General features: G+C 38.7%; 1 protein-coding gene across 1 annotated transcript in view; it reads left to right on the forward strand.

Annotated features, from left to right (window-relative positions):
• Positions 1-1,147: 1,147 nt before the first annotated feature.
• HSF5 (heat shock transcription factor 5) overlaps positions 1,148-25,337 on the forward strand; it is a 35,756-nt gene continuing 11,566 nt past the window's right edge. The window contains exons 1-5 of the mRNA XM_053930485.1: positions 1,148-1,790; positions 6,794-7,168; positions 15,432-15,529; positions 18,935-19,456; positions 21,099-21,276. Of these exons, the coding sequence (XP_053786460.1) occupies positions 1,148-1,790; positions 6,794-7,168; positions 15,432-15,529; positions 18,935-19,456; positions 21,099-21,276 (1,816 nt within the window). The remainder of the gene's footprint in view (positions 1,791-6,793; positions 7,169-15,431; positions 15,530-18,934; positions 19,457-21,098; positions 21,277-25,337) is intronic.

Raw genomic sequence — 25,337 nt, forward strand, 5'->3', positions numbered from 1 at the left:
ACCATTTCTGTTTTTTTAGGGACTTTTTTTCTTTTATCAGCACAGCTCCTTTCATTCTTATTTATTGATTAGATAGGGGAGTTGTCCTTTTTTAATTTACTTTTAGAGGGGAAGGGAAGGAGAATGAGAGGGAGAGCAACATCAATGTGCAAAAGAAACATGGATGGGTTGCCTCTCGCATGTCCCCAGCTGGGGACCTGGCCTGCAACCCAGGCTTGTGCCCTGACTGGGAATTGAACCAGCAAACTTTCAGTTTGAGGCCCGCGCTCGGGCCACACCAGACAGGGCGAGAGTTGTCCTTATTGGTACAATTCAGTTGATGGGAATTCTATCCCATCTCGTGAGGCTTATTTCCCTTTTAGGTCTAGAATTTCACCAGCTGGTTGATTAGGCACAAAAGGTTGTGCCTGTATTCTCATTCCCTCCTCAAAGTCACCTCAAAGTTCTTACCCCCACCTTATGTAGATTGCCGTGAGCAAAATCTCGGCTTAAAAGTGAATTCAAAAATATACAAAATGCTCTCTGAAAGGTGAGTTTGTTTACTCAGGATACTTCCCTACCACCGTCACCAGATGAACAATTCAGTTGTTAGTACTACGATTACCAAGTTAGTTAGGCCCTTTGTTCTCAAGAACGATTGACTTTGTATTGCCAAATGCACACTTTCCAAATTCTAAGTCCCCGCCCGCTGGCTAGCGTGAAGTAAAGGAATCTTGGTATTCCATGGGGATAATTGGGCTCGTTCCTTTGCAGGACTTACCCCTACCTGGTGGGCAGCAGCGTCCAGCCGAAGGTGGTAGTCCAAGGGACCGCGACTTTCCTCCACCACATCCCACTCCGCCCACGCGGGCCCGCGCAGGTGGCGGAGGCGACCCGCACCCTGCGGGCCGGACGTGCCGGGTGTGCTGCGTGTGCAGCGCCCAGGGTGCAGGCCTGCTGGCGCCTCCTCCCGGCGCGAGGTGGGAACTCGAGGCCCCATTGGGCGCGCTGGAAGGCGCTGCGGGGCTCGTACGCCAACGGTCCCCAGGTCCGTGGAGGCCGGGAGCTGGCAGGAGGGGGCAGGGCGAAGCGAAGGCCTGGGGGGATCGAGAACGGGGGCAGGAGAGCCAGACTCCGTGGGGCGAGGCCCAGGGCCCAGGCCGGGGCGATGGAGGAGACGCTGCTCTCCACCCCCATCAACCCCAACAACTTCCCCGCCAAACTGTGGCGGTTGGTGAACAGCCCTCGGTACCGCTCGATTCGCTGGGACGGCCGCGGCGAGGGGCTGCTCATCGACCAGCCGCTCTTCGAGGCCGAACTGCTCAGCCCGCCCGGGGCGGGAGCCGGCGTCGGCGGCGGGGGCGCCGGGGGCAGCGGGGGCGTCGGGGGTGCGGGCACCGAGCCGGAGCTGTTCAAAACCACCAACTTCACCAGCTTCATCCGCCAGCTCAACCTCTACGGCTTCCGCAAGGTGGTGCTGGGCGGGCCGGGCGCGGCGGGCCCGGGGCCGGGGCCGGGGGGCGGCGGGCCGGCGGGCGATGGGCCGCTCCACCACTTCCACAGCCCGCACTTCCGCCGCGACCAGCCGCAGCTGCTCGTGCACCTGAAGAGGCTCACCAGCGCCAACAAGGCCAAGCTGGCGGCCGGCCTGAAGGTGCCCTGCCGCCCGCCCAACCGCTTCCAGAGGCTGCTCATCACGTCGGCCTCCGCCTCCGCGGCCTCCGCGGCCTCCACCTCCGCCTCGGCCTCCACCTCCCCGCTGCAGCACCAGGAGCTGTCGCCGCCCTCGGGGCCCCGGCCCGAGCCGCACGGTGAGTCCCCTCGGGCCTCCTCGCCCACCACCGCAGGGCACACGGGCTCAGGGAGCAACCGCCGCTTCCGAGACATTGTCGCACGCCCTCCTCTTGGAGGTATCCCGAATGCGCCCGGGATGCGCAGAGGGCGCGTCGCCCGCATCGTGCTCACCAGCGCCAGCACCCCGTTGGTGCCAATACCTCCTCTGAAAAGAGGCCGTAGGCATTCAGTCCCTTCTGTGTCCACTAGCAGCCAGGGGGACAATGTTTTTCACGCCCTTTCCCCCTTCCCGTGCCCCTCTTGAGCTCCACACCCGCATAGCTTACCTTCTGGAGACCCGTGAGCACGTGGAATAAGCGGCCCCTGGTTGAAGCCCCGGGTCTGCAGGAAACACAAAAGGGCCTCCTTCGCTCTGATGGGAGCAGAGTGGAGTTACTGTATATATAGGGTGAGAAGGTGATGAAGGTCAAGGTAGGAAGGAAGGAAGAAGTCACGGCCAAGTTTCTAAGGAACACTTAAGACCATTTATGCCAACCAAGGGAAAGTGAACAAGGTACTTGAGTGAAAGTTTGTGCTTGAAGAGACATTCCATCTTCCGCCCACTGACACAACTAAGAAATCTTGGAAGAAATATTCTGACAATAGTCATATTTTAGGGCCCAGGCTATGCATAGAACGATAAGACATTGTTTATGTCTTAAGAGCAAAAAACAATACATTTTATTGTTTACCAGATGTTGTTCCTATGTAGGATGAATTGGCTAAACAGTTGTCTCACCGAAGCTAGTGAGAGCTGACGCTTATTTTAATAGTTGGACACAGGAAAGGAGAAGATGATTTGCTTTACAGCTGTCAAGTTTTAGTTGCCAAGAATCTTAGAAGTCTCGCATTTGTGGCCTTTGAATTTTTCACTGTTGGCTATAACCTTTCAGCATGTGAAAAACTTTGTATTTATAAATATGTATTTACTAAAAGTTCAGAAATTCTCCGATAGAAAATTATTTTGTAAACTTGATTTCTGATGTTCTTCCCCTCCTTTCAGGAAGGTGAGAGGGGCAGTATTCCCTCTCTCTGTTTAAGGATCTGTGGTATGAACTCCAAGAAAGTAACAGGATATAATATTGAGAATTCATGCCTTACCTTCAAGTAGGAGAGTCATAGAAGCATTTTCAGCGTGTTGACATGGATTTAACATAAAGATTTCTGGGTTACTTTTGTTATGGAAAACTTGAAAAATGCACAAGTAAAAGTAATACTGTATTCAGTTTAACCTGAGCCCAGAGCTATGAATGAGGCAGCACTGTGTTGGTTTGGAATTTAGAAGGGATTAGGTTGTGTCTGTGGAGTTTAGAAGATTAGGGATTAGGTTAGAGTTCTAGTATCAAGTTGGAAAAATAGCAGTGGCATAGGAATGTTCTAAAGGAATTCCGAAGGAATATGAAGCTACTTCCACATGATGGCCATTGATTTGGGTGGGGGGTCGAATGGTGCAAGGCAATGGGAGACAGTACCATCGCTTACGTCTGGCAGACTCTCTGCCGTGGATATTTGTTTCAGGTTGTATATCTGATGAACAGGAGGGGAAAAGGCTGGAAAATGGGCTCTTGAGAGAATTAGGTTAACCTTCAATCAAAGAAACGTACATGCATACGTATAAACACAGAAATCAACTCTTGCTCACTATTTTCTCTTCTCTGACTTTCTTTTTCCCTCATGTATCTTAAATCTAATTGCGTTCTAAGGATAGAGTCCATTTTAATTGAAGAAATACAAGAGCTGTCTAGGATCCGTTTTTCTTCACTTCCTATTTCAGTTGGCCAGCATTTTAAAGAGTATTCGTGGAAAACATGCAATTTGTATCTTTTCAGTAGATTATTGTAGTTTTCGTGATTTTTAATTTTTTTTTAACCATTCTACCCGTTGGTATATGCCTAAGGTGTGTGGGATGTGGATTGCCTACCCCAGGCTTGGTTCGCTAGGGGACAGTGTTACCAGTTTGGGTGGAATGTAATTCTAAGTTCAAGAATATTGGCCAATTTTGTTTTACTTTAATTCCATGTTCTAAGTCCTTAGCTCCTCTCTTTTTCCTCATTTAATTTTTATTCTGCTTGAATTGTTTTGGTTATATGTCTGACTGTACTGCTACTTCTTAGTTTCCATTTTGGTTTTGGTTTTCTCCTTCAGTTGGGGGTTTGAATACTGCTCTCTCTTTTACAGCACAACCCTCTGTTTCAGGGTCTAGTTCTCTTATCTAGGTCCTTGCGCCAGCTGTCCTTTTTACTTTTTGAGAATGTCTTGATAAGAAACGTGAGGATCACATTTTTTTTTCTTTTTTTGGTTTGTCCACTTTTGTTATTTTGTTTTCAGCGTCAATTTTTAAAATATTTCTTAAAACTTTCTACACTAAGTAACATAACAAGCCTGAGCAGTAGTTCATCTATCTTTGCTTGGGGCTACCAAGCTCTCAAGAGGCAGGTTTTGGACAAGAGGCAAGTTCTTTTCCTGGGGATTTATTAGTTCAAGTTCATTTATACAGAAGGAATAGAATTTCTAAGAACAGAAATTCATCCTGCCTTGCATTTCCCGAATTCTGCAGTCAAACTTTGCCAAATGTATCTTAAAGGTATCTGTAAAGTTGGAATAGAATGCTATGAGGTGCTCCTTAAGAGAAGAATAAATAGGATCTGAACATGTCTTAGAGTTTTCTTTCAAAGATCAAATTTAAAGGAATGTTCTCATTCTAACAGTGATTTTCTGTTAGCAGCATCTAAAATATGTAAATATTTGGCCATCACTCAGAATTTATCTTGATAGAAGTAGAATTTATATTTTAATTCAGATCTAAACCAGAAATTGAGAAATCAAGGTAGACAGTTCTGGAATCAGCTGCTTAAATTATTGACAGTCTGAAAATTCATCCACAGCTCAACTTTAAAGAGGGTAGAGAGAGGATTAGTGAGCTATTGCACTGTGGCAATATGTAGCTTTAGCACATGAAGCATCCAAACTACCTCAGAAATTCCTGCTGTGAAGAGCAAAAAATGTTCCTAGGTTTACAAAGGAAGAATTGTCGGTGGTGAGTTCCACAGTGTGTATACATATGGAATTGCTAGTCAAGTAAAATAAAAACTATTTTTGTACTTTAAAGGAAAAAAGGAAGAGCAGTTTTAAGAGCTACATCGTTTAAGTACAATCTTTGGAACTAAGATGTTCTTTCCCCATTAGTTTTAGAGCTTTTGATTTCCAAGGTTCCAGAAATTTTTATGTATATTTTTATGTATATATTTGTTTGTTTTGGCATTAATGCTTTTTAAAATTTTATTACTTCTATAAGAGTTCATCTGAGCAAAACTCAGTTCAAGTCAGGTAGGGCCAAGCCAGAAGTAGTTAGGAACGCTCCCTAATACTTTATTCTTTGGAAGAACCAAACACCATAGAAATAAAATAAGTGGTGTGTAACATGTAGAATGGGTTTACAGGTTAACTATTTGAAAAAGTAAGAATTTGAGTGCCATTTTCACCATGTGGTTTAACAGATGAGTAGCATATAAAGTAGACTTTCCCTCTGTTCTATAGATTTGTTTCATAAAACAAATTGAATGGCATTTGTGAATCACATAATTTAATACATGAAGTCTTCTCTAGGAATAAATTGGGCTAGCTTTGTTTATGTTCAAGAAGCACCCTCTATAAAATGAGTCCAGATTATAACATTTATATTTTCCTTTTCCTTATTACACAGTATTGCCCTTTCTCTTCCTCATATCCTCTTTTTAATTCCTTTCTACCTTTCTAGATAAAAGAAAGCAAATAATCAGAATTTGGGGGCCTGAGTATGTGGTTTTTTAACAAACAAACTCTCCAGGTGACTCAGACGTAAATCAGTTTTTGAGAGTCACTGATATCTAGGAAGGGACTCTGCTAGAGAAACTCTGAAGGAAAAAAATGACTATGGAAAACTGTTGATTGATTTAAGGGATGAAGAAGAGAACTAAGTCAAAGTTTTCAAGCCTGACTTTTCTGCAAAGATCATCACTTTTTTAAAAAGTTTGAAAGGGAGCAAAGAACATTAAATTTCTTTTTGGTTTGTATTATATTTTTATTTGTTCCATATTTTAAAAAATTTTTTGACTTTAGAGAGAGACAGAGGAAAGAGAGAGAGAGAGAGAGACATCAGTTTGTTGTTTTACTTATTTACGCATTCATTGGTTGATTCTTCTATGTGCCCTGACCAGGGATCGAACCCACAACCTTGCATATCAGGATGATACTCCAACCAACTGAGCTACCTGGCCAGGGCCTGCTCCACACTTATTTCATATATATATATGGTAGAGTGCTTATTTTTGTGCCTGTTAAAAAAGTTCCTAAGTTATTTGAAAGACAGAATGGAATTTCTAAAGCTTCTAGGGCACAGGTGGCAAACACAAGACCCGTGGGCCGAATCTGGCCCTCCACCTTGTTTTATCCGGCCCTGCACCTTGTTTTATCCGGCCCTGCACCTTGTTTCTACCCGGTGGCAGCGCTGAGCTCTCGCTTAACTGTTAAGGAGTAGTTACATTTATACAGTCCTGAAATTACATTCGGCCCTTCGAAGGCAACTGTGAGGCTGATGTGGCCTCCGGTGAAAATGAGCTTGACCCCCTGTCAAGGAAGTAGGTCACAGGCTGGAAAAATTAGGGTCAGTCAACTGAGGTCAAAGGTAAGATGACTGAATAATTTATAAAAGGCTTTTAACATTGAATATTTGATTTAACATTTGGTTTAATTTTAGAGTTTTGCCACTTTATGACAGTCACATTGAGGTTCAAACAAAAGTTTATTTTTTCAGCAGTATATGTATAATTTCATATTCTGGATTCTGAACTTGTTTTTACAATAGTTAATTTCTGTTGTGTTAAAATCACTGAAAACTCAACACTTCATAGGTGAAGAGCAGTATGTATTTTTTATCTTTTGGTTTCCTCCGTCCAGTGGTGTAGCGTAAAATTAATAAATGTGCTCTTCCTTTTTTATGCAGGACCCATGGCTGTAGGACAATTTCATCGGTCATTCCGGCGAGATAGTCTGTCTCCTTACTCCTACGTATCAACTTCATCCCACAACCACAATACTTTCCCTCTGAAAGGTTTAGATCGGACCCCGATTCCTCCTAGAACGTGGCAGAACTCCCTTGGAATGCACCCAGGACAAGTAGAAACGTCTCCCACTTTTTCAGATAAAGGGGTTCCATTTCCTGTACTGCAGAGGTTTCCAACAGAAGTTACCTATACCCTGCAGCCCAGCACCACGTCTGTGCATGTTCAGCAAGGTCCTCAAACGATGGTCAGCTCCTCCCAAAAGTACAGTAACTACACACCCTCAGCACAGTACTCCCAAGCCTACTATCCAACAGGTATGAGAAATTCAAGTTCAATGGCTTCCTTTAAGGTACTTTATAAGCGGCATTTATAATTTTAAATGCATTTCTTCATGCTTAAACAAAAATACTGGGAATATGCACCTAAGAAATGTCAAAGATTTCTCATCAAGACAGTTTTAAGTAATATATAAAAGTTCACATGTTCTTAAGGGTTGTGAAATTCTCTTGGTGTATGTTTTTAGTGAGACTTTTGTATCCTCGAAATGTGTCCTAGTAATGAAATTAAGACTTAGTACATTGAAACTTGCTACAGCTCTATCCTTGGTGCAGAATTATTTTTTAAAAAATTACATCCGTATTAAATATTTAATATATGTTTAGTTCATAGGTGAGATTACCTCATAATGAAATCATTTTATTATCTCAGTCATGAAGTTTAATAAAAGAGCATGCTCTCCATCCCTTAAAGCTAAATTATATTCTTTTAGTAAAAACTTGATGGCATGGTTTGACAGTACAGTCCCTGCAATGTTAATTCCAGCCAACTAAGGACTGGGGAACAACAGAGAGAATTTGGCAGTGACACGTGACTTAGATCTCAGCCGAGGGCATTGAAGACATACTGGTAGATATCAAGCACCTGATTGGGAATCCTTATGCTAGGGACCATCTCTTTAGCTCATAGGGTCTTTTTTTTGTGGGGGATGGGAGGAAATACGTTTTTGCAAGGTCATAAACAGCCTTACCGTGTGATTCAGCTGTGTATTCTATTTTGCAGAAGCACCGTAGCTGTAGTGTGTGGTTCATCATGCAGTATGCTTTGCACAGTGGTGAAACGGGGCAACAGAAACAAGGCAAGGGTCAGGGCTTTCCGAAAAGACCAGGGAGAGAAGAAAGGAGCAGTCCTTTGCCCTATGAATTAAAACTCTAGGAATTAATTTACTCACAATATGTAGATCTGGAAGCAATCTCTAGAGGTACCTGTTAGACTGTTTCTCTCAGGTAGGATGACATCAAAAGCTAAAATAAATGGAAGGAGTGTAAATTAGATAAGGGAATTAAATAATTTGTTGCCTTTTAAAAGTTATAAATCTGGTAACTATTCTATTTGTAACAATACTCACCGTAATATCCAACTATATCCTTTTACTATGGGCTCATTGCATTCTACCTAAATATAGTTATAAAAGGGATTGCTTTATTTTCTCAAAGCATTTAACTTTAATAATATTAAAATAATAAAACCAGAGTTTAAATTAAATTGGGTTTTATAGATTTTTTGAGCTACTAATGTTTTCTGGATGGATTGAGAAGAAAAGGGGGAAAGGATTATATGGAGTAAGGATGATTTAGCACTTTTAATCATTTTGCCTATTAGATATTACATTTTTTTTTACCTTTTTATATAGAAAAGGTTTGAGGCCAAGTATTTTTCCAGATTGTCAGCTATTTCTTGGAAGAACAAAAATATATATGTGATCTTTAAAAACAGAAGATGACTAATTTCATGTTATAAGTTCTATATCTTATGTATAGGAACAAATAGGTCAGATTTTTATTAGTGAGTTTAACCCAATATTTTAATAAACAAATTAGGCATGGCTATCTACATTGTAATTTTGGCTGCATTCCCTGTATTTGTAGAATATGTACATGCAGTCTGTGTCTTCCTAACCCTTGCTTTGTGTTCTGTAGCCCACAAACTAGACAGTAACCTTATCTCCCCTCCTTTTACCAATAAATGCTGCTCTCTACTAACTGTGCTCCAAACCCTCTTCCTTAAACTTTAACTAAAGACTCAAAAACTTCTGGGGAGTTGACATTTGGAAGGACTGTAGCAGGGAGAGGTAGAAATGTGCTTGGCCTTCCAATTTGGAATTTTGGAGGCATTTTTAATGGACATATTAGGCACGGTGGTTAAGTTCTGTGTTGCCATTAGTCCTACACTTCAGGTAAAGATGCTGACAGTCTGGCTCAGGAGTCAAACTAGCCTGTGTGATGTTGTTTCCATGGGAAAATTATTCCAAATTCCAAACAATCTTCTTGGAAACTCCTAGTTCTAAATTTTATGAGAACCAGTTATATTTATTTCTCAGAAAATACTACAAACAGTTACTATTATTCATTCATTATAGAAATACTATTTGTTAAATTATTAGGATTTAGGATATGTTATTTAAAAATATTTTATGTTAGCTTGGATATAAATTTATAAATCGAAAATTGTCTCCACGAGTTCAAGGTAAAGACTAGGACAGAAACATTAAAAGGACAAGTAAGTGCTGCTGATGTTTTGATAGTATACAGTGCATACGAAATAGGATCTTGTGTTACCTGAATTTTTTGTTTTGTCTTTAATAGGGACCATTGAAATGATTACAGAGTTTCTGAGGTTAGGAGGATAAGAAAGCTCATGATCTCATGAGGACTTCTAATACATAGAGTAGTTCTGTGATATAATGTAGCAAACAGTTTGGAGCATCCTGAAGTACTACATAAATTAAAAATTGTACTGTTCAATACCAAAGACCTGCTATGGAAAAGAAAGTGCCATAAAAATACTGTATAGGTACTTAATTCTTTCCAGCTTTAGGTAAAGGAAGACAAAAGTAATAAGCAATTTAAGCAACAACTTATAAGTACTTATTTGTGCAGAGTATTGCAAATAACTTTCCAAAGTGAAATAGAATATTCTCAGAGGCAGGATAACAAGCACTCCCAAACCAACCTGTGTAAGTCCTGATAAAGTACCTCATTTTGGGAAATGGTCATACTTAAATCCCTTCAAAGTGAGCTATATGACTTGAAGTTTTGATCAAATTTTAGTAAAAAACATCCAATTTCATTTAACAATTACTTATGTTGCAAATAAACTTGGATCTGGTATAGCCAGTAAATTTTGAATTTTGTTATATTTCATAAATTAATTTCTCTAGCAAAACCAAACGTGGAGACTAAAAAATTGCCATCAGACTGACTTACAAAAGGACTCACCTGAATCACTTCTTACATTTTTCGTTCCTCTCTTGGGTGTCTGTTTTCTTTGCTAGCTCATTTCATTTTGTCACTCTTACCGCTCCTTCAAAGACAGAATGCGGTAGACCCAGTATTTATTGATTCTCTTTACTTTTGCCCTGTCGTGAATTCAGGTTTTTTCCCTGACGTTATTTTCACAATATGCTGCTGTCATTTCATTTCCCTTTCTAATAGAAATTTCATTTTAGACCTCTTTACTCATTCTCTATATATTTGAACAAATATAGGAATATTAATACATTCATATTTATAGAGAGAATCCTGTATTGAGGAATTCTTTTCCTTTGACTAATCTTACAATGCAGAATTGACTCAAAATCAATTTTGCCGTTTTTCCAAGTTTTAAGCTCAAAGCAGTGATTAGCAATTTGTAGATGCCTTTTATCTCATATTTTATTTAATATATATTTATATAGCAATCACTACAACCAGGCACTGTTCTGAGTACTTTCCAAATATTCATTCACTTAATCATCACAACCTTATATAAAGTAGGAAATATAATTATCCTAATTTTATAGATTAGGAAACTGAAACAGCGAGGCAGAGGCAGGGCAAACTGACTCGTCCATTCTTTTGGGCACTGTGCCCTGCTACCCGCCTGCCTGCCTCCCAAACAAAGATGGGAGTTTTGTTTTGCTTTGCTTTTGAAGGACTCTTTCCTGGCATATCTCTTCCTCAGAGTTATTACTCCCAGATAGGGTCGACAACAGATTGGTGAAGGGACCTTCCCTTCTATGCTACTGGTGGCAGTGGGACTGTCCTGGGTCACTGACTCACCTGCTCAAGCAGAGAGAACACACTTCAACTGCTAGAGTGGGAGGTCCGGTTTGGGGCCTCCAAAGAGCGGGGCTCCCTTTAATTCATTTCTGTATCTGCCTACACCTAACATAGCGCTTGGCTATACTGGGCCCCTAGTAAATAATTTATTGGATGGAATGAAATAATTCTACTCTCAGCTTTGTAGTTAATCATCTGCTGTGACTTTCAGTGGATTATTTCATATCACTCAATTTCAATTTCCCTTTCTGTAAAGTGTGAACAATTGTTTGGGTCACAGATTAATTGAATCAATGTATATGAACAGACTATAAAATTTAAAACACTATACATATAAAGGATGAAACAGTTCAAAAGCTGTTTTTCAAATGAGCCTAGATATTAATACTTCAAAGGCTAAATAATTTTTAATAGATATATTCCTTCAAGGTACATATTTTTCAATTTTTTATTGAAAAATATATATCATTGTTTTTTAAAATTTTTGAATTGACTGACAAAAAGTTGCTTATTATTGTTTTAAAGTACATTTAAATTCTAAAATTTGATTGTTAGGCTTCTAATCGTACATAACGTACAGAAATACAGAATCTGGAGCTGTAAAGAGCTTTCCGATGCTCAGGTAGTCTGTGTTGTTAGTTTCTCTGAAAAGGCCTGATTTTGTTCTTATGGAAAGAGATCTGGCACAGATGCACCAGGGAGTTCTCTTTAGCTGCCAGGAGAAACTAAACAAAAGCACAATTATTATTTGCCTTCCTTTTTATTGAGGTAAACTATATATAACCTAGAATTGACCATTTAAACCATTTTTAAGTGTACAGCTCTGTGGCATTAAATACATCCACATTCTTGTACTAGCATCACTACCATCCGCCTCCAGAACCTTTTCTTCTTCCACAACTGAAACTGCGTGCCCATTACATACGGACTTCATGTTCTCTTCGCCTAGCTCCTGGCAACTGCCATTCTACTTTCTGTCCTGAAGAATTTGACAACTGTAGGAACCTCAAGACTCATACAATATTTGTCCTCTTATGATGGGCTTCTTTCACTTAGCATAATATCTTTAAGTGATGTTGTAGCATGTGTCAGAATTTCCTTCCTTATTGAAGCTGAATGGTTTTCCATTGTATGTATGTACTACATCTTGTTTATCCGCTCAGCTGCTGATAGTGCGCTGCTTTACCGTTTGGCTATTTGAATAATGCTGCTGCATGGGTGCACAGATACCTGTTCTGCTTTCACTGCTTTTGGGTATGTGCCTGCCCAGATGACCTTTTCTTCACCTCATCATAAAGAAGGAGATGTTGGGGTTCTAGCTGCTATCTTGCAATTAAATTTATCAGTAGGATGTTTTTCCTTTTGAGCATTTATATCGGGCATATTCTTGCTGTTGACACTGTACTCTTCTGGAGTGGATTCAAGTTGAAAGCATTGAAATTATATATTTGAGTTACCTTCATAGGATAAAGTGTATGAATTTGTTTTCCTAACCTATAGTGGGGATGAACATTTTTACCTTTATTTTTTACTTGAAAAACTTTACCTTTGGATAATTTTTAGTAATCTGGCTTTTTTAAAATACTAGAATTATTTTTTAAATGTAATCAACTTTATCTGAAATAGAATCTTATTCATTATTCTACTTTTTTATCCTAATTACAGTTTAATGGCTTACCACGGCCTTCAGGAAGAAACTAGAAGTTTCTTATATGGAAGAATGTGTTTTAGGACATAGTAATAAACTCGTAATACACACTAGATTAATTTGTCGCACATCAAGGAGACAGTTCTATCGCTAGGTTTTTGTATTCAGTACGCTAACTAGTACCTGGCTTTGTTCTATTTTGTTGACTCTACAAAGTAAGACTGCACTGGTAAGGAAATAGCCATTGAGGAATCTTTTTGGATTGTCTATTCAAGTCCTTTTTTTTCATGAGGTACCTTTCTACTTTCTATTTGTTACTGGACAATTTGTTAATTTTTTAAAAGATTTTATTTATTTATTTTTTCAGAGAGAGGGTAAGGGAGGGGGAAAGAGAGGTAGAGAAACATCAATGTGTGGTTGCCTCTTGCGTGCCCTCAACTGGGGACCTGGCCCACAACCCAGGCATGTGCCCTGACCAGGAATCCAACTGGAGACCTTTCTGTTAGCGGGCCGCCGGCGCTCAACCCACGCAACCCACGGAGCCACACCAGCCAGGGCATTGCCGGACCCTTTAAAGGACGTTTCACTATTTTGCCATTTCCTTAGATGCCAAAATCAGCTATCAACTACAAATATTTTCTCTGTTGTATATTCTATTTTATTTCTCCAGGAAATAAAGTACACCTTATTTTAAAGTACACTTTTAACAACTATTTCAAATGTGTAGTTTTTAACCACTGGAATCAGACATAGCAATATCAGATAATTAACGCTAATACCTTTCATTGATTTGTTGTTAATGAAACACTGAGCCTTTTCCTGCCACTAGGGGGCTTGGTTTTCCTTAGCTGCTAAAACTCTAGAAAAAAGTCTGGTTTTGTTTTTTTTTTCCATAGTTTTGGCAAATCCTGCAGGCCCCTCCTTGGTGTTTGGCTTTTTTTTTCATTTAACTTATTTCTTAGGATATTTATGTTTTCAAATCTCCTGGGAAACCAAATTCAAATCCAAAACACTTTAACTGTACATTTGAATAATCTCTAAGGATACAGTGTAAGAACCTGTTGCCTAACCTATATTGGAAGTGACAACAGCTTGAATTTGTAATATCTGTATCTGAACTAGAATTTTGTCCATTATTTCAAGTTTTTCCTTTCATGTGAAAAATTTAAAAGCTTCAAATGGCACAATGATACAATAAGAAAAATATTTATTTATAGTTTACCTTTATAAACTTCTGACATTTTAAATATCATTAGTCAATAATGGAGAAAGAGGCAAATGCATTTCAATGCATTTTTACAATCCTTGAGTTAATTTACTTTCAAAGATTATGGAATGAGGTTACTTACTAATTTTATTAGCATGCTGGAAATATGAAAAATGTGGACATTAAGAGAGAATGTTGCACCTTATAATAAAGACACCTTAAAAATACTCAAGTAGAGCCCTGGCTGATGTGGCTCAGTGGATTGAGTGCTGGCCTGCAAACCAAAGGATCACAGGTTCTATTCCAGTTGAGGCACATGCCTGGGTTGTGGGCCAGGTCCCCAGTGGGGGGCTTACAAGAGGCAACCACACATTGATGTTTCTCTCCTTCTCTTTCTCCCTCCCTTCCCCACTCTCTAGAAATAAATAAATAAATCCTTAGAAAATATTCAAGTAGAGTTCAAGTAAAATTAAAATGTACATTTTAGAAAAAAGAGATTAGGGAAGTATTGTGGTGTATTCAAGGGCATGTGCTTTGCAGTTTGATTGGTACACCTATTACTACCAGCTATGTGACTTTCAGTAAATTACTTATTATCTCTGAGCTTTAGTTTCCTTATTTTTGTAAAGTTATGTCAATACCTCATTCAGTCGTCTGGATTAAATGAGACGATACTGTAACGCACTGAGTACTGTGCCTGCAGTGTGGGAGGTGCTCAGAGAATGTCATCCTCTGCCTAATCCGAAGGTGTGGTGGAATAACTGGTTCTCACTCGTTCTGGAGAGTCTCTGAAAAAGAGGAGACTCAATCTATTCCTAAGACTGCATCTGTAACTATCCCTGTGTAAAGAATTCAGTCTTTTCATGGTATCATAGCTATAAGTATGTTTGGAAAATGTATTTTTTTAGTTGAAATAATAGCAGTTAGATTGCTTACTGCATGCCAGTACTATTCTAAGTGCTTCATGCATATTAACTCATTCATTCCTCACAACAAGTGTGTTAGGTAGGTACTGTTATTATCCCTATTTTAACTGGATGCAGGAACTGAAGCCCAAAGAGATTTACCTGCTCAAATTTTTATAGCTATTAAGTTTTTGGATCTGGGCTCCAAAGCCAGGCAGTCCTGGCACTAGGATCTGAATTCCTAACCACTTGTCTAAAATGGTTAACACATTTTTGTACAGATCTCACTGGATGCATTGTATAATGATAGGAATGTTTGGAGAGTATTTCGTACTTATTTTATCCTTAAAAACACATTCTCCTCCAAATGTTTGGTACTATTAAAATGATTGACATAATTATTTGGGAATTCCAAATATGTTCTGATATTTTCAACAAAAAGAAATTACCTTTAATAGAAATAACTGGCTAGAAAAGTAACAAAATGTTTAGGTGCTAAAGAAATCATTTATAAATTAGACATGACACTTTTAAGTGACTTTTAAAGTTAATTTATTATCATGTTTTCAATAAACAATAGCACCAAATTGGACTAAATGTATTTTATCGCACCCACAAAGGAAAGCTTTTTTTCCCCTCCAAATATGAAAAAGGAGAGTACCTTGAATGCTATAGAGGTTTATTTTGGCTGATGGATTTTCAATTTTGGATTTGTTCCAGCTGTGTTACAGTGTTGCTCTCCTTCTACCCACATGGACGCTCTCAGTAGTTGTGTGACTCCCACTGCCTCTACCTACGCGCACTGCAACTACTTCCAGGTAAGAGCTGGGATCAGCGCACACAGACTCTGTGTATCAGGTGCAACGGTATTGCAGAATTTCAAGGTGAAATTTTATCTTTACTGAATGAAATTTTATCTTAGTAGCCAGAGGTAAGCTACGGATTATGGCCTCAGTTTTCTCAATTCTAAAGAAGAGAGTTAATGTAAATGATACCTGAGGATTCTTCTAGGCCTGCACTGTCCAATATAGTAGACAGTATCCACACGTGGTTATTTTAATGAAAATTAAATAAAATGTATCCTTCGGTCACACTACGCTCATTTCAGGTGCCCAGTAGTCTCATAAGGCTCGCGGCTACCGAAATTGTACAGCACAGTTAGAGGACATTTCCAGCGTTGTGGGAAGTCAGTCAGAATAACGCTATTCCAGGCTCTTCCGCGGTAAGATGAATGCCAGATGAACCCTAAAAGTACGTCACCAAATGGCAGATTCTTCCTAGGTGGCGTAGACAATTACTTTTTTTAAGGAGAAAAAAATGATGTAAAAAAAGAAATTTAAGGGCTGGTCCCCTTCAGCACCCATGTTGTAAACAATACACCTCAATTATCAATTAGCTTCTCATTATTTATTATGAAACAGTTGTTTTAGGTTGATTTTTCTAGGATAAAATAAAATTCTATGCTTTGTACTTTATGCTATGATTTCTTAAAGATTGGAATTACGTGTTTGCCTTTGATATCATGTAGCCAAGACAGCTTCTGTCCTTAAGAGAATATCTTACAAGGGGCATTCCAGTACTCAAAAGCACATTCCTTTTTTAATTTTTTTTTTTTTGAGAAAAAGAACATTGTTTTTTTAAAATTTTTTTTGAGAAAGTCTACAGGGGAAGTCAAATTATAATCAGTTTGTTGTTTGGAGAGTATAGAATCAGATCAAGGGGGCTTCGTTGGACATTTTTAATGGCAGGTACCATCAACCATGATAGTCCAGTCTGTTTGCCTTGACTAGAGGGACATACCTGTCACACGAATTAGATGCTTTTGTTTGTGAATCCAGACACACTCTCCTCTGAATCATTCTGGTGATACTCTGGAGTGTTCATTTCTTGATTATGTTTGTCTTAAGTCATTAAAAACATCTTTAAAGACCTTTTCTTACTACAAGGACAATGCATGTATGTTGTAGGAAAATAAAGATAACTAGACATGCAATTTTAGAATGGAAAGAAAGGGGAGGTATTGCAGATGCCATTCTGGAAATCCGTGCGGTGAGTCGGACTGCGGGTGTTGGCGACCGTGTGCGCGAATGGTCAGTTTATTGCTTGTTGTAGCGGTTAAGAGCGAGAGCTCTTGGGTCAGGCCGCCCTAAGTTTGAAACCCGGCTCTCAGTTATTTCAGTGCAACTTCGGGTAAATTACGGAGTTCCTCTGAACTTAAGTTTCATCATACGGAAATGGAGATTCTCACATTTCATAGGCTTCTTGTAACGATTAAATTAAATAATGTATGTAAAGCACTTTTCACATGCTTGGCACATAGTGAGAACTTAATAAATGGTTGCTGTTGGCTGTACTAAAGTTGCTTGATGCTTAGCCATTAAATTTACATTATTTGGCATTAGTGTTCTTCAGATCATTGACACAGTCATTATAGTGTGTTTGGCAACATTGACACACCACGTGTTTTATTTAATCATAACTTCTGTATTTTAGGCTTATAATCTGAGATAATCGACATTTATCGAATGCCTACTCTGTGCAAACCTCTACATTTGGCAACATCAGCTCATTGCATGTTTCTTTTGTTTGTTCTTTAATCCTCACCTGAGGATATGTTTAATTGATTTTTAGAGAGAGAGGAAGGTGGGGGGCTGTAGGGAGAGAGAGAGACATCAATATAGGAGAGAAACATCGATCGTTGCCTCCCATACGTGCCCCAGTTGGGGATCAAACCTGCAACCTAGGTATGTGCCCTGACTGGGGATTGAACCTGCAACCTTTTGGTGTAAGGGATGACGCTCCAACCAACTGAGCCACCTGGATGTAGGAACTGAATCCAGGAACTGGCCAGGGCTCATTACATGTTTTATTTAATTGTTACTTTTTAGTATTTTATGTTCATATCTTGAGGTCATTTATCACCAAACGTAACTGAATGCCTACTCTGTGCAAATTGCAATGTATTAGAGAATACATCTTAAAGATCAAGCTAAAAGTGACAGGTATTTTTAATCTATTGTTTTATTGTTCAAAATAAACAATGGTGAGCCAGTGTCCCCCCAGTCAATTTAATAAAAAAGAATCGCTTCACCTTCTGTGTGGAGAATAGAGAATAAAGGTTGGAAGCAGTGAGCCTGATTAGAAGACTGCAGTCTAATCCGGAAGAGACCGGGGAACTAGGGAGTGATGGTGATAATTAGCTGGATTCCATTAGGCTTTGAAGACAGAACTCACAAGATTTCCTGCTGAACTGGTTGTGAAGAGAGAAAGAATCAAGGAGAGAGCTTTTAAAAGATTTAAGAAGAGTAGAGCTGCCACTCACTGAGGCAAGAAAGTCAGAGAAGCAGTTTTATTTTCCCAGCAAATCGCCCAGTACATAGTAGACACTCAAATATTATTTGTGAGTTGAATTTTAACTGAATAAACTGCCCAAATGGAACAGAAATGAATACATACATACATATGTACATACATACATAAAATCTCAGAAACCAAAGGACATTTGATATTCCATTCATTTTTCTCAGATCATTCACTTGGAACAGTACCTCCCCCTGAATCTATAGAAACATTGCTGGACTTGACAGCATCCTGTGTTTGAAATGTGCTTACTACATTCCTGAAACAGTATATGATAGATACAAGTGATGTTTGGTCTGTCAGCCGTCATGGAAGAACTTGATATATAAACATTTTTTAAATTTTATTTTATTTATGTATTGTTAGAGAGAGGGAAGGGAGGGAGAGAGAGAGAGAGAAAAAGAAACCCATCAGTTGCCTCTTGCACGCACCCAACCAGGGACCTGGCCTGCAACCCAGGCATGTGCCCTGACTGGGAATCAAACCAACAACCTTCCAGTTCACAGGACAATGCCCATCCCAATGAGCCACACCGGTCAGGGCGGTATATAGACATTTTATCAGCAAATTAGGTATTTGCGTACTGTAGGCTTTTGGTTTTGTGTACCCTGAGAATTACTGGTCCATTCCAGTATGAAACATAGGAAGTGATTGATATATATAATAGTTGCTAAATAAATGTTACCAGTAGAATTGAAGCTACCACTGCTGAAAAGTTGATTGCTGTCCAAGTTTTTTAGTAGGCTTTAGTTTAAGTTTACTCTTATTTATGTTTAGTGTTCATTAATCTATATGTTGTTTCTTTCCTCCTTAATCTCATGTTTGATTTTCTATCCAAACAGTCCTATTTTCTTTTTTCCCAGAATCCTCCAATGCAATCCTCCTATCCAGTTGAATTTCTGCCTTCTAATTGGCCTTGCAGTACCACTGATGAAAATAAAAAGACAGAAGTAAACCTAGAGGCTGTTTTTCGCATCTTAGATGAGTTGCATTCCTCCCCTAAACTGGAGATGGTAAAGGTGGAGCCTGTTGAGAATCAGTGCCCAATATCTCAGTCTAACAGAGGCCAACATATCCTACCTAATTCCAGCAACAGCAATCCATCTTCCACAAGTCAGGCTAGCCAACTGGAGCCACTTACTCCTGTAGGTTCAGATATTACATCTTTTGTGGTTGGAACAGAACAAGCAATTACCTGCTCTCTACCACAATCACCTGAGTACATGTATACCATCCACACAGCTCAGCCTGTTGAAAGTACTACCATGCAGGAATCTACAGCCATCCAACAAACTCATGTCAAACTGAAGGAGCAGCTAAGTAAGAATCCATCTCCATCTTCAGTAGTATTTGTGCAGGAAGGGCTGTCATTCAGCCCACACGAGGTAAGGGGAAAAGAAAAAACGCTAATAAACCTTAACGTACCTAGTGTTCTTGCTGCTCTGTTGGGGAGTTGTTCATATTTTATTTGGGTTTAATATTAATTCATCATACTTTCTAGCAGGATCATGCCCCGTTGGTTCTGCACAAAATATTCTGAAAGAAGTAACCTTAACTTTCAGGCATCTTCTCACTGTGTTATGGTCTGAAGTCAGCTTCTAGAGAGGCAGGCTGAGCGTTGTGGTACAAGACTTATTTTCATGTTAAAAGCACTCCTTGAGTTTTGCTTCCTCTTAATTTGGATGGACTAGGTGTGCTTGGCTGATTAAATTCCACTACTTAGAAGGGATGGTTTATCTGACAGGTAATATCAGGACTTCCTAGCCATTTGTAGCATGGAACTAAGCATATGGTTGGAGGTCTTTTTATACTTTCTTACAGCATGATTGAGTTCTAATTGACTTTGAGTTTCCTTACTAATATCTGTATCCCTAAAGCGTACCTCTGCCTCTGGCTTGACAGACACATGCTGTATATAGAGGCTAATTCCTTTATTGCTGCTAGTTTTTGACCAGAAAATGAATAAGCTTTGATTCTAAATAAAAGTACATACAAAATAAAATCACTCTTTAAGAATTAACTTAATAAGTAATTTTTTTCTTGATCTTAGCCTGATACACAACACACACACACACACACACACACATCTTTAATTTTTTTTCTTCAATGGCACTGAAAATATCTTTATTGTTAGAGATTCCCAAGATAACTTTTAGGCAGTTTTTAAAATGCATTGTTTTTCAACTGTAATTGTAGATGGAAATATCTTGGGTATCTATGAACTCACTGTTTTCTGGGGTGTTTTTTTTTTTTTAGCCCAAGTGTTGACAGCCAGTATATCATGTGTTAAAACAATGTAAATTCAGTAGACCAAATATAGGCCCATTATGTTTCAAATATGCTAATGGAAAATTTATCTTTGTTCCTGCATAGTAACATCCAAAATATTAGATTTCATACCTTAAAATTGCATTTGCACAGTTACTTTAAAAAAATATATTTGAACATGGAGTATTGCAGAAGTGGTCACCTTGACAAAAGGACTTGACATTCCAAAGAAAACTTAGGAACTCCAAGAAAAAAACTCATACCTCATAAGCAGGGAAGATCTAGATTTTATAAGCGCTGAGGACTTCTGTAAGGCAAAGAATAAAAACTTAGTAGAATAAAGTGTCCACAGCTCCACTGACATCATCCAACAGGATTATGCCTGTGACCTTCCAGTATGACCTACAGGAAGGGAAACCCGATGGAAGGGATGCTAGAGTGGAAAAATCTAGTGATCATAACCATTTGTAAGTTTTTTGTGTGTGAATTTTACAAAAAAAATCAACAAGATTCATGGTAAATCTGAGTATAAGTAAATGTTTTAGCTCCACATTTCAGTGGCTTGTTTATGGGGAAATATATGTCTTAATACCGAATGTTCAGATTAAATCAACAAAATTAAAGGTAGTATTCATAAAGGTGTTTACAAGCATGTTTATTGGATCATGTTTCTATAATTAAACTACTCTGATAAAATATCTGAGCTTTTAGTGAATATTTGGAGAACATTCAGAATAATGAGTGGGTTTAATATTTTAGGTGGATGCCAGTATAAAATGCCAGACTAGTCCACCTGAGAATATTTTGCCTTCAGAACAGATGGGATTCCTTATTTCAGAGATGGGGCCTGCTAGCAAGCCTAGTAAAGACACAGGTTTATCCACTCCAGCCAGATACAGAGAGCGAAGAAGCAACTCACGGCAAGGGAAGTCCCCTGGTAAGGATTACAGTGTTCTAGAACATTAGAAGTAAAACCATGGTGTGGAATTAATACATGAATGACAAATTTTCTGAGTCTTCATTAATTATTAATTGTATGATACTTATCACATTGCTATTTTATTTAGCTATTATTTTAACTCATATTTTTTCTTAATTGTCCTTGTAAAGTATGTAAAAGTTTTTTCTCCAATATTTCATGTAATTTGAGCTTTCAAAAAGATAGACCATATTAAGTAAAAGCAAAGGAATTTGGATTATTTAACTTGGAGAAGGCAAGGGTGAAGGGTGATTTAATAACTGCTTCAGATGCCAAAGGCTTTGTAATTGTAGATGTATTTGTTCTCTTATTAACAGTCTATAGGACAAGAGGGAATGTGCTTAAATTGTAGCAGGAAAAAATTAGATAAACATTAAAGACATCCTGAACGTGTTATAAAGATGTATGTGTGGCTTTATGGGTGGGATTGTTTCTCTCGTGGTCTGTAGGCACATATAGTTGGGTCTACTCTTTGTAGGCCCTAGAAAGGTGGCAAACACAAGGCCCTCGGGCCGAATTCAGCCCTCCACCTTGTTTCTACCCGGTGGCAGCACCGAGCTCTCACTTAACTGTTAAGGAGTGGTTACATTATACAGTCCTAAAACTATATTCAGCCTTTGAAAGCAACCGTGAGGCTGATGTGGCTCCACCCCTGTTTAGGGGAACTGAGCAAAATCATTTCTGAAGAAAATAGTGATATCTAACAAAATGTTTTTCTTATGCAATCCAAAAACAAGTTACCGAAGTCTCCATTGGACAGCGTTAATATTCTTCAGTTATATGCATATCAGAGGCATAAAATTCAGTAGAATTAATCAGGTCAAACAATCATTTTATAACCAATAAAAACTTGAAAAATGTTGAGAACTTCTGTGAGAATTTCTCCAAAAGGTAAACTGATAGTGATAGGATCAAGATGTCGCTCAGATTCATTAGGGTCTTTATGCAAGATTAATTGGTTAATTGATTTCTAATGTTAAGCGGTATTATTCACCTTATTAACAGAATAAGGGAGGAAAACTGTATGACGGTTTCAATACATATGGGGAAAGCACCTGATAAAATTTAGGACTCATTCATAATGAAAACTCTCGACGAAGCAGAAATAGTTGAAAATTTCTCAAATTAATAAAGAGCATCTATGTCTAGTGAAGACCCTAGTAAATTGTGAAAGACTAAACTGTTCATTCCCCAGAGATCGAGAGTAAGGCAAGAAGCTACTTGTATTCCGTATTGTGCTGGCGGGCCCAACCATCCAGTAGACAAGGATCTGAAAAGGCATAAAGACTGGAAAGGAGGAAATAAACTATTTGTAGAAGATATGATTATTCATGTAAAAGTATCTAGGATATCTGTAAGTCAACTAGAATAAATTAACTCAGTGAGGTTACAGAAAATAGGTGAATGTACAAAAACCAATTGCATTTTTATAAACTAGCAACATACAACTGGAAAATGGAAATTTAAAAGGCCAAACATTTACAGTAGGACCAAAATCATAAGGTACCTAGCAATAAACTGAACAGAGATGTCTAAGACCTCTATACTAAAACACATAAATTTTGCTAAAAGAAATTAAGACATAAATGGAAAGATATGCCGTGTTCATGGATAAGAAGACCCAATATTGTTAAAGTGACAGCTCTCCCCAATTGATTTATAAATTCAGTGCAATCCTGATGAAAATTCCAGAACTTGGTCACATGATCAAACTGGCCGCAGGGGAGCTGGAAAATGCAGTCTTTAGCTGGGGCCATCTGCCTATTTAAACTATACCATGATTTAAAGGAAGATAAATATTGATATTAAGAGACAACTAGAACTCTGTTACATGGACCAAGAAAAAATATTTACAACCCAAAATATAAAGCTTTGCATCCATAAGCATAAATCAATAAAAAGGCAACCCAATTAAAATAACTAAAATGATATTAATGTGCAGTTCAGAAGAAGAAATACAACCAATATGAATATAAAAAGATGTTGAACCCTCAGAGAAATGAGTAATCAGATAAATGCAAATTAAATCAACTAAAAATTTTTTTGGCTAATCTGATTGGCAAAACTGAAACTACTGCTAATATCTAAGTTTGATAAAGGCGTAGGGAGAAAGGAACCTCCCTCCTATCCACTGTTTTGGAATGTAAATTTGTAGGACCGTTCAGAGCACAGTTTGGCATTATCTATAACTATAGTGTTCATGTGTTTTGACTCAGGCATTCCACTCCTAGGAATTTCTCCTACAGAGTTTACTATAGTGACTGCTAACAGCAAAAATTTGGGAAAAGCATAAATGCCTGATAACAGGGAACTAGATAAATTCTGATAAAGTCATGTAATAAAATACTATGCAACCATTTAAGAAAAAGTAGCTTGATGTGTTGTTGCCTGAAAGATAGCATTTGCAATGTGTTAAGTGAATGAAGCAAGTCGCAGCGTAATGTATCTTAGGACAGTCCAATTTCTAGAAGGACTAAGAGACGGAAAAGTAGCCCTGGCTGGTGTGGCTCAGTTGGTCGGGGCTCGTCACGTAACCAAAGGGTTTCGGGTTTGGTCCCCAGTCTGGTGTATGGGAAGGAACCAATCATGCTTCTCTCTTGCACTGATGGTTTTCTCTCCCTTCTTCTCTCTCTAGAAGCAATGAAAAAATGTTCTCAGGTGAGGATAAACAAAATAAATTAAGTAAAGGTATATATTATATAATTATAGAAAAAAGGCCGGAAGAATATAACACTGATACATGTAACAGTAATTTTCCTCTGGGAAAGTAGAATTGGTCGTGTAGAGAAGTATTTTTTTTACTTCTCAATTTTATAAGAATCTACACAATGGTGGGATTAAGGGAAATTTTCACCCCTTTTTCTGTTTTCCTAGATTTTTTTAATTGAAAAAATCCAAAAATACTAAAAATAGCAATGAGTGGATTAAAGAATATTTTGAAAAAATATTTATATCCCAGATATTAACCTTACTTTTGAGGTTTAGATATTATTGACTTAAGGTAACCTTACCCCACCCCAGAAATGCTTTTCCATGATTTCTGAGAATCTCTAGAGCTTACAGTCACTTTTATTTTGGAGTTTTCTGCTTCTGCTTAATTCCAAATTTGTCCATTCCTCACCTCCTAAAGCTGCTCTTTCCTTTCTGCTCCCTGCCATGCCAGATGCAGAGGTTAGCCCCTTCCTTTGATTTCTCCCCTCCCCCAAGCATTTACATTAGGCAGTTGGATGTGCGGCACACTTTTCTGAAGATTTGGGGAGGTAGAAAGGGTTTGCATTTAAAATATTGCAAATAATTGAATGGAATGTTGACCATCCTTCTTTTTGAAAGACCTTCAATCACGTTTCCACTTGCCTTTCCTCGTCACTAGTCAATACAGCCTCCGGCCACGTTGTCCTCTTTCCTGGCACTAGCTCCACACCTTCTCTTCTCTGGTCCCTTTTTCTCCTGTCCTTTCCCCAGGTCCTGACTTCCGCATCTCACTCAGGCAGAGAAGGTTAGGTATCTCTTCTATTTCCTAATGTCCTCGAGGCCACATCTTTGCCCACCAACAGCCTGTGGAGGTATATGCCTCAACAATGACAGTTACCTTCCCAAGAGGAACTCTGGTGCCCGCTGTTAGAATAATAATTTCCTCTCTTTCACTACATAATATGGTTATAAGTGGAACTGATAAAATAATTAGCACTTTAACTTTTCCTGTTTTTCTTGTTTCTCAGTAAAACCTTATCCTTTGGTTAGTGGTGTTGATAAATGAGTCTTCACTGACCTTGGCTTCCTGCTGTGAAACAGAAGAGTTGTGGAATAGTGGCATTATTATGACATCTAGCTACATTTTCATTTCAATAGGGTCGGGGAGCAAATAAATGACTTAAGCTTAAGCTAGAACCTCTTTGCTAAAAAGTTAGCTTTTGTGATGAAAGAGTAAGCAGGCATATAATTTATAAACTTGCAAATTATTATTCCTTGACAGAGCTTAGCCTAACAGTTGGTTTACGAAAACATGATTCTATGGTATT

This window comes from Desmodus rotundus, chromosome 9 (assembly GCF_022682495.2).
Source record: "Desmodus rotundus isolate HL8 chromosome 9, HLdesRot8A.1, whole genome shotgun sequence".
Lineage (NCBI taxonomy): Eukaryota > Metazoa > Chordata > Mammalia > Chiroptera > Phyllostomidae > Desmodus > Desmodus rotundus.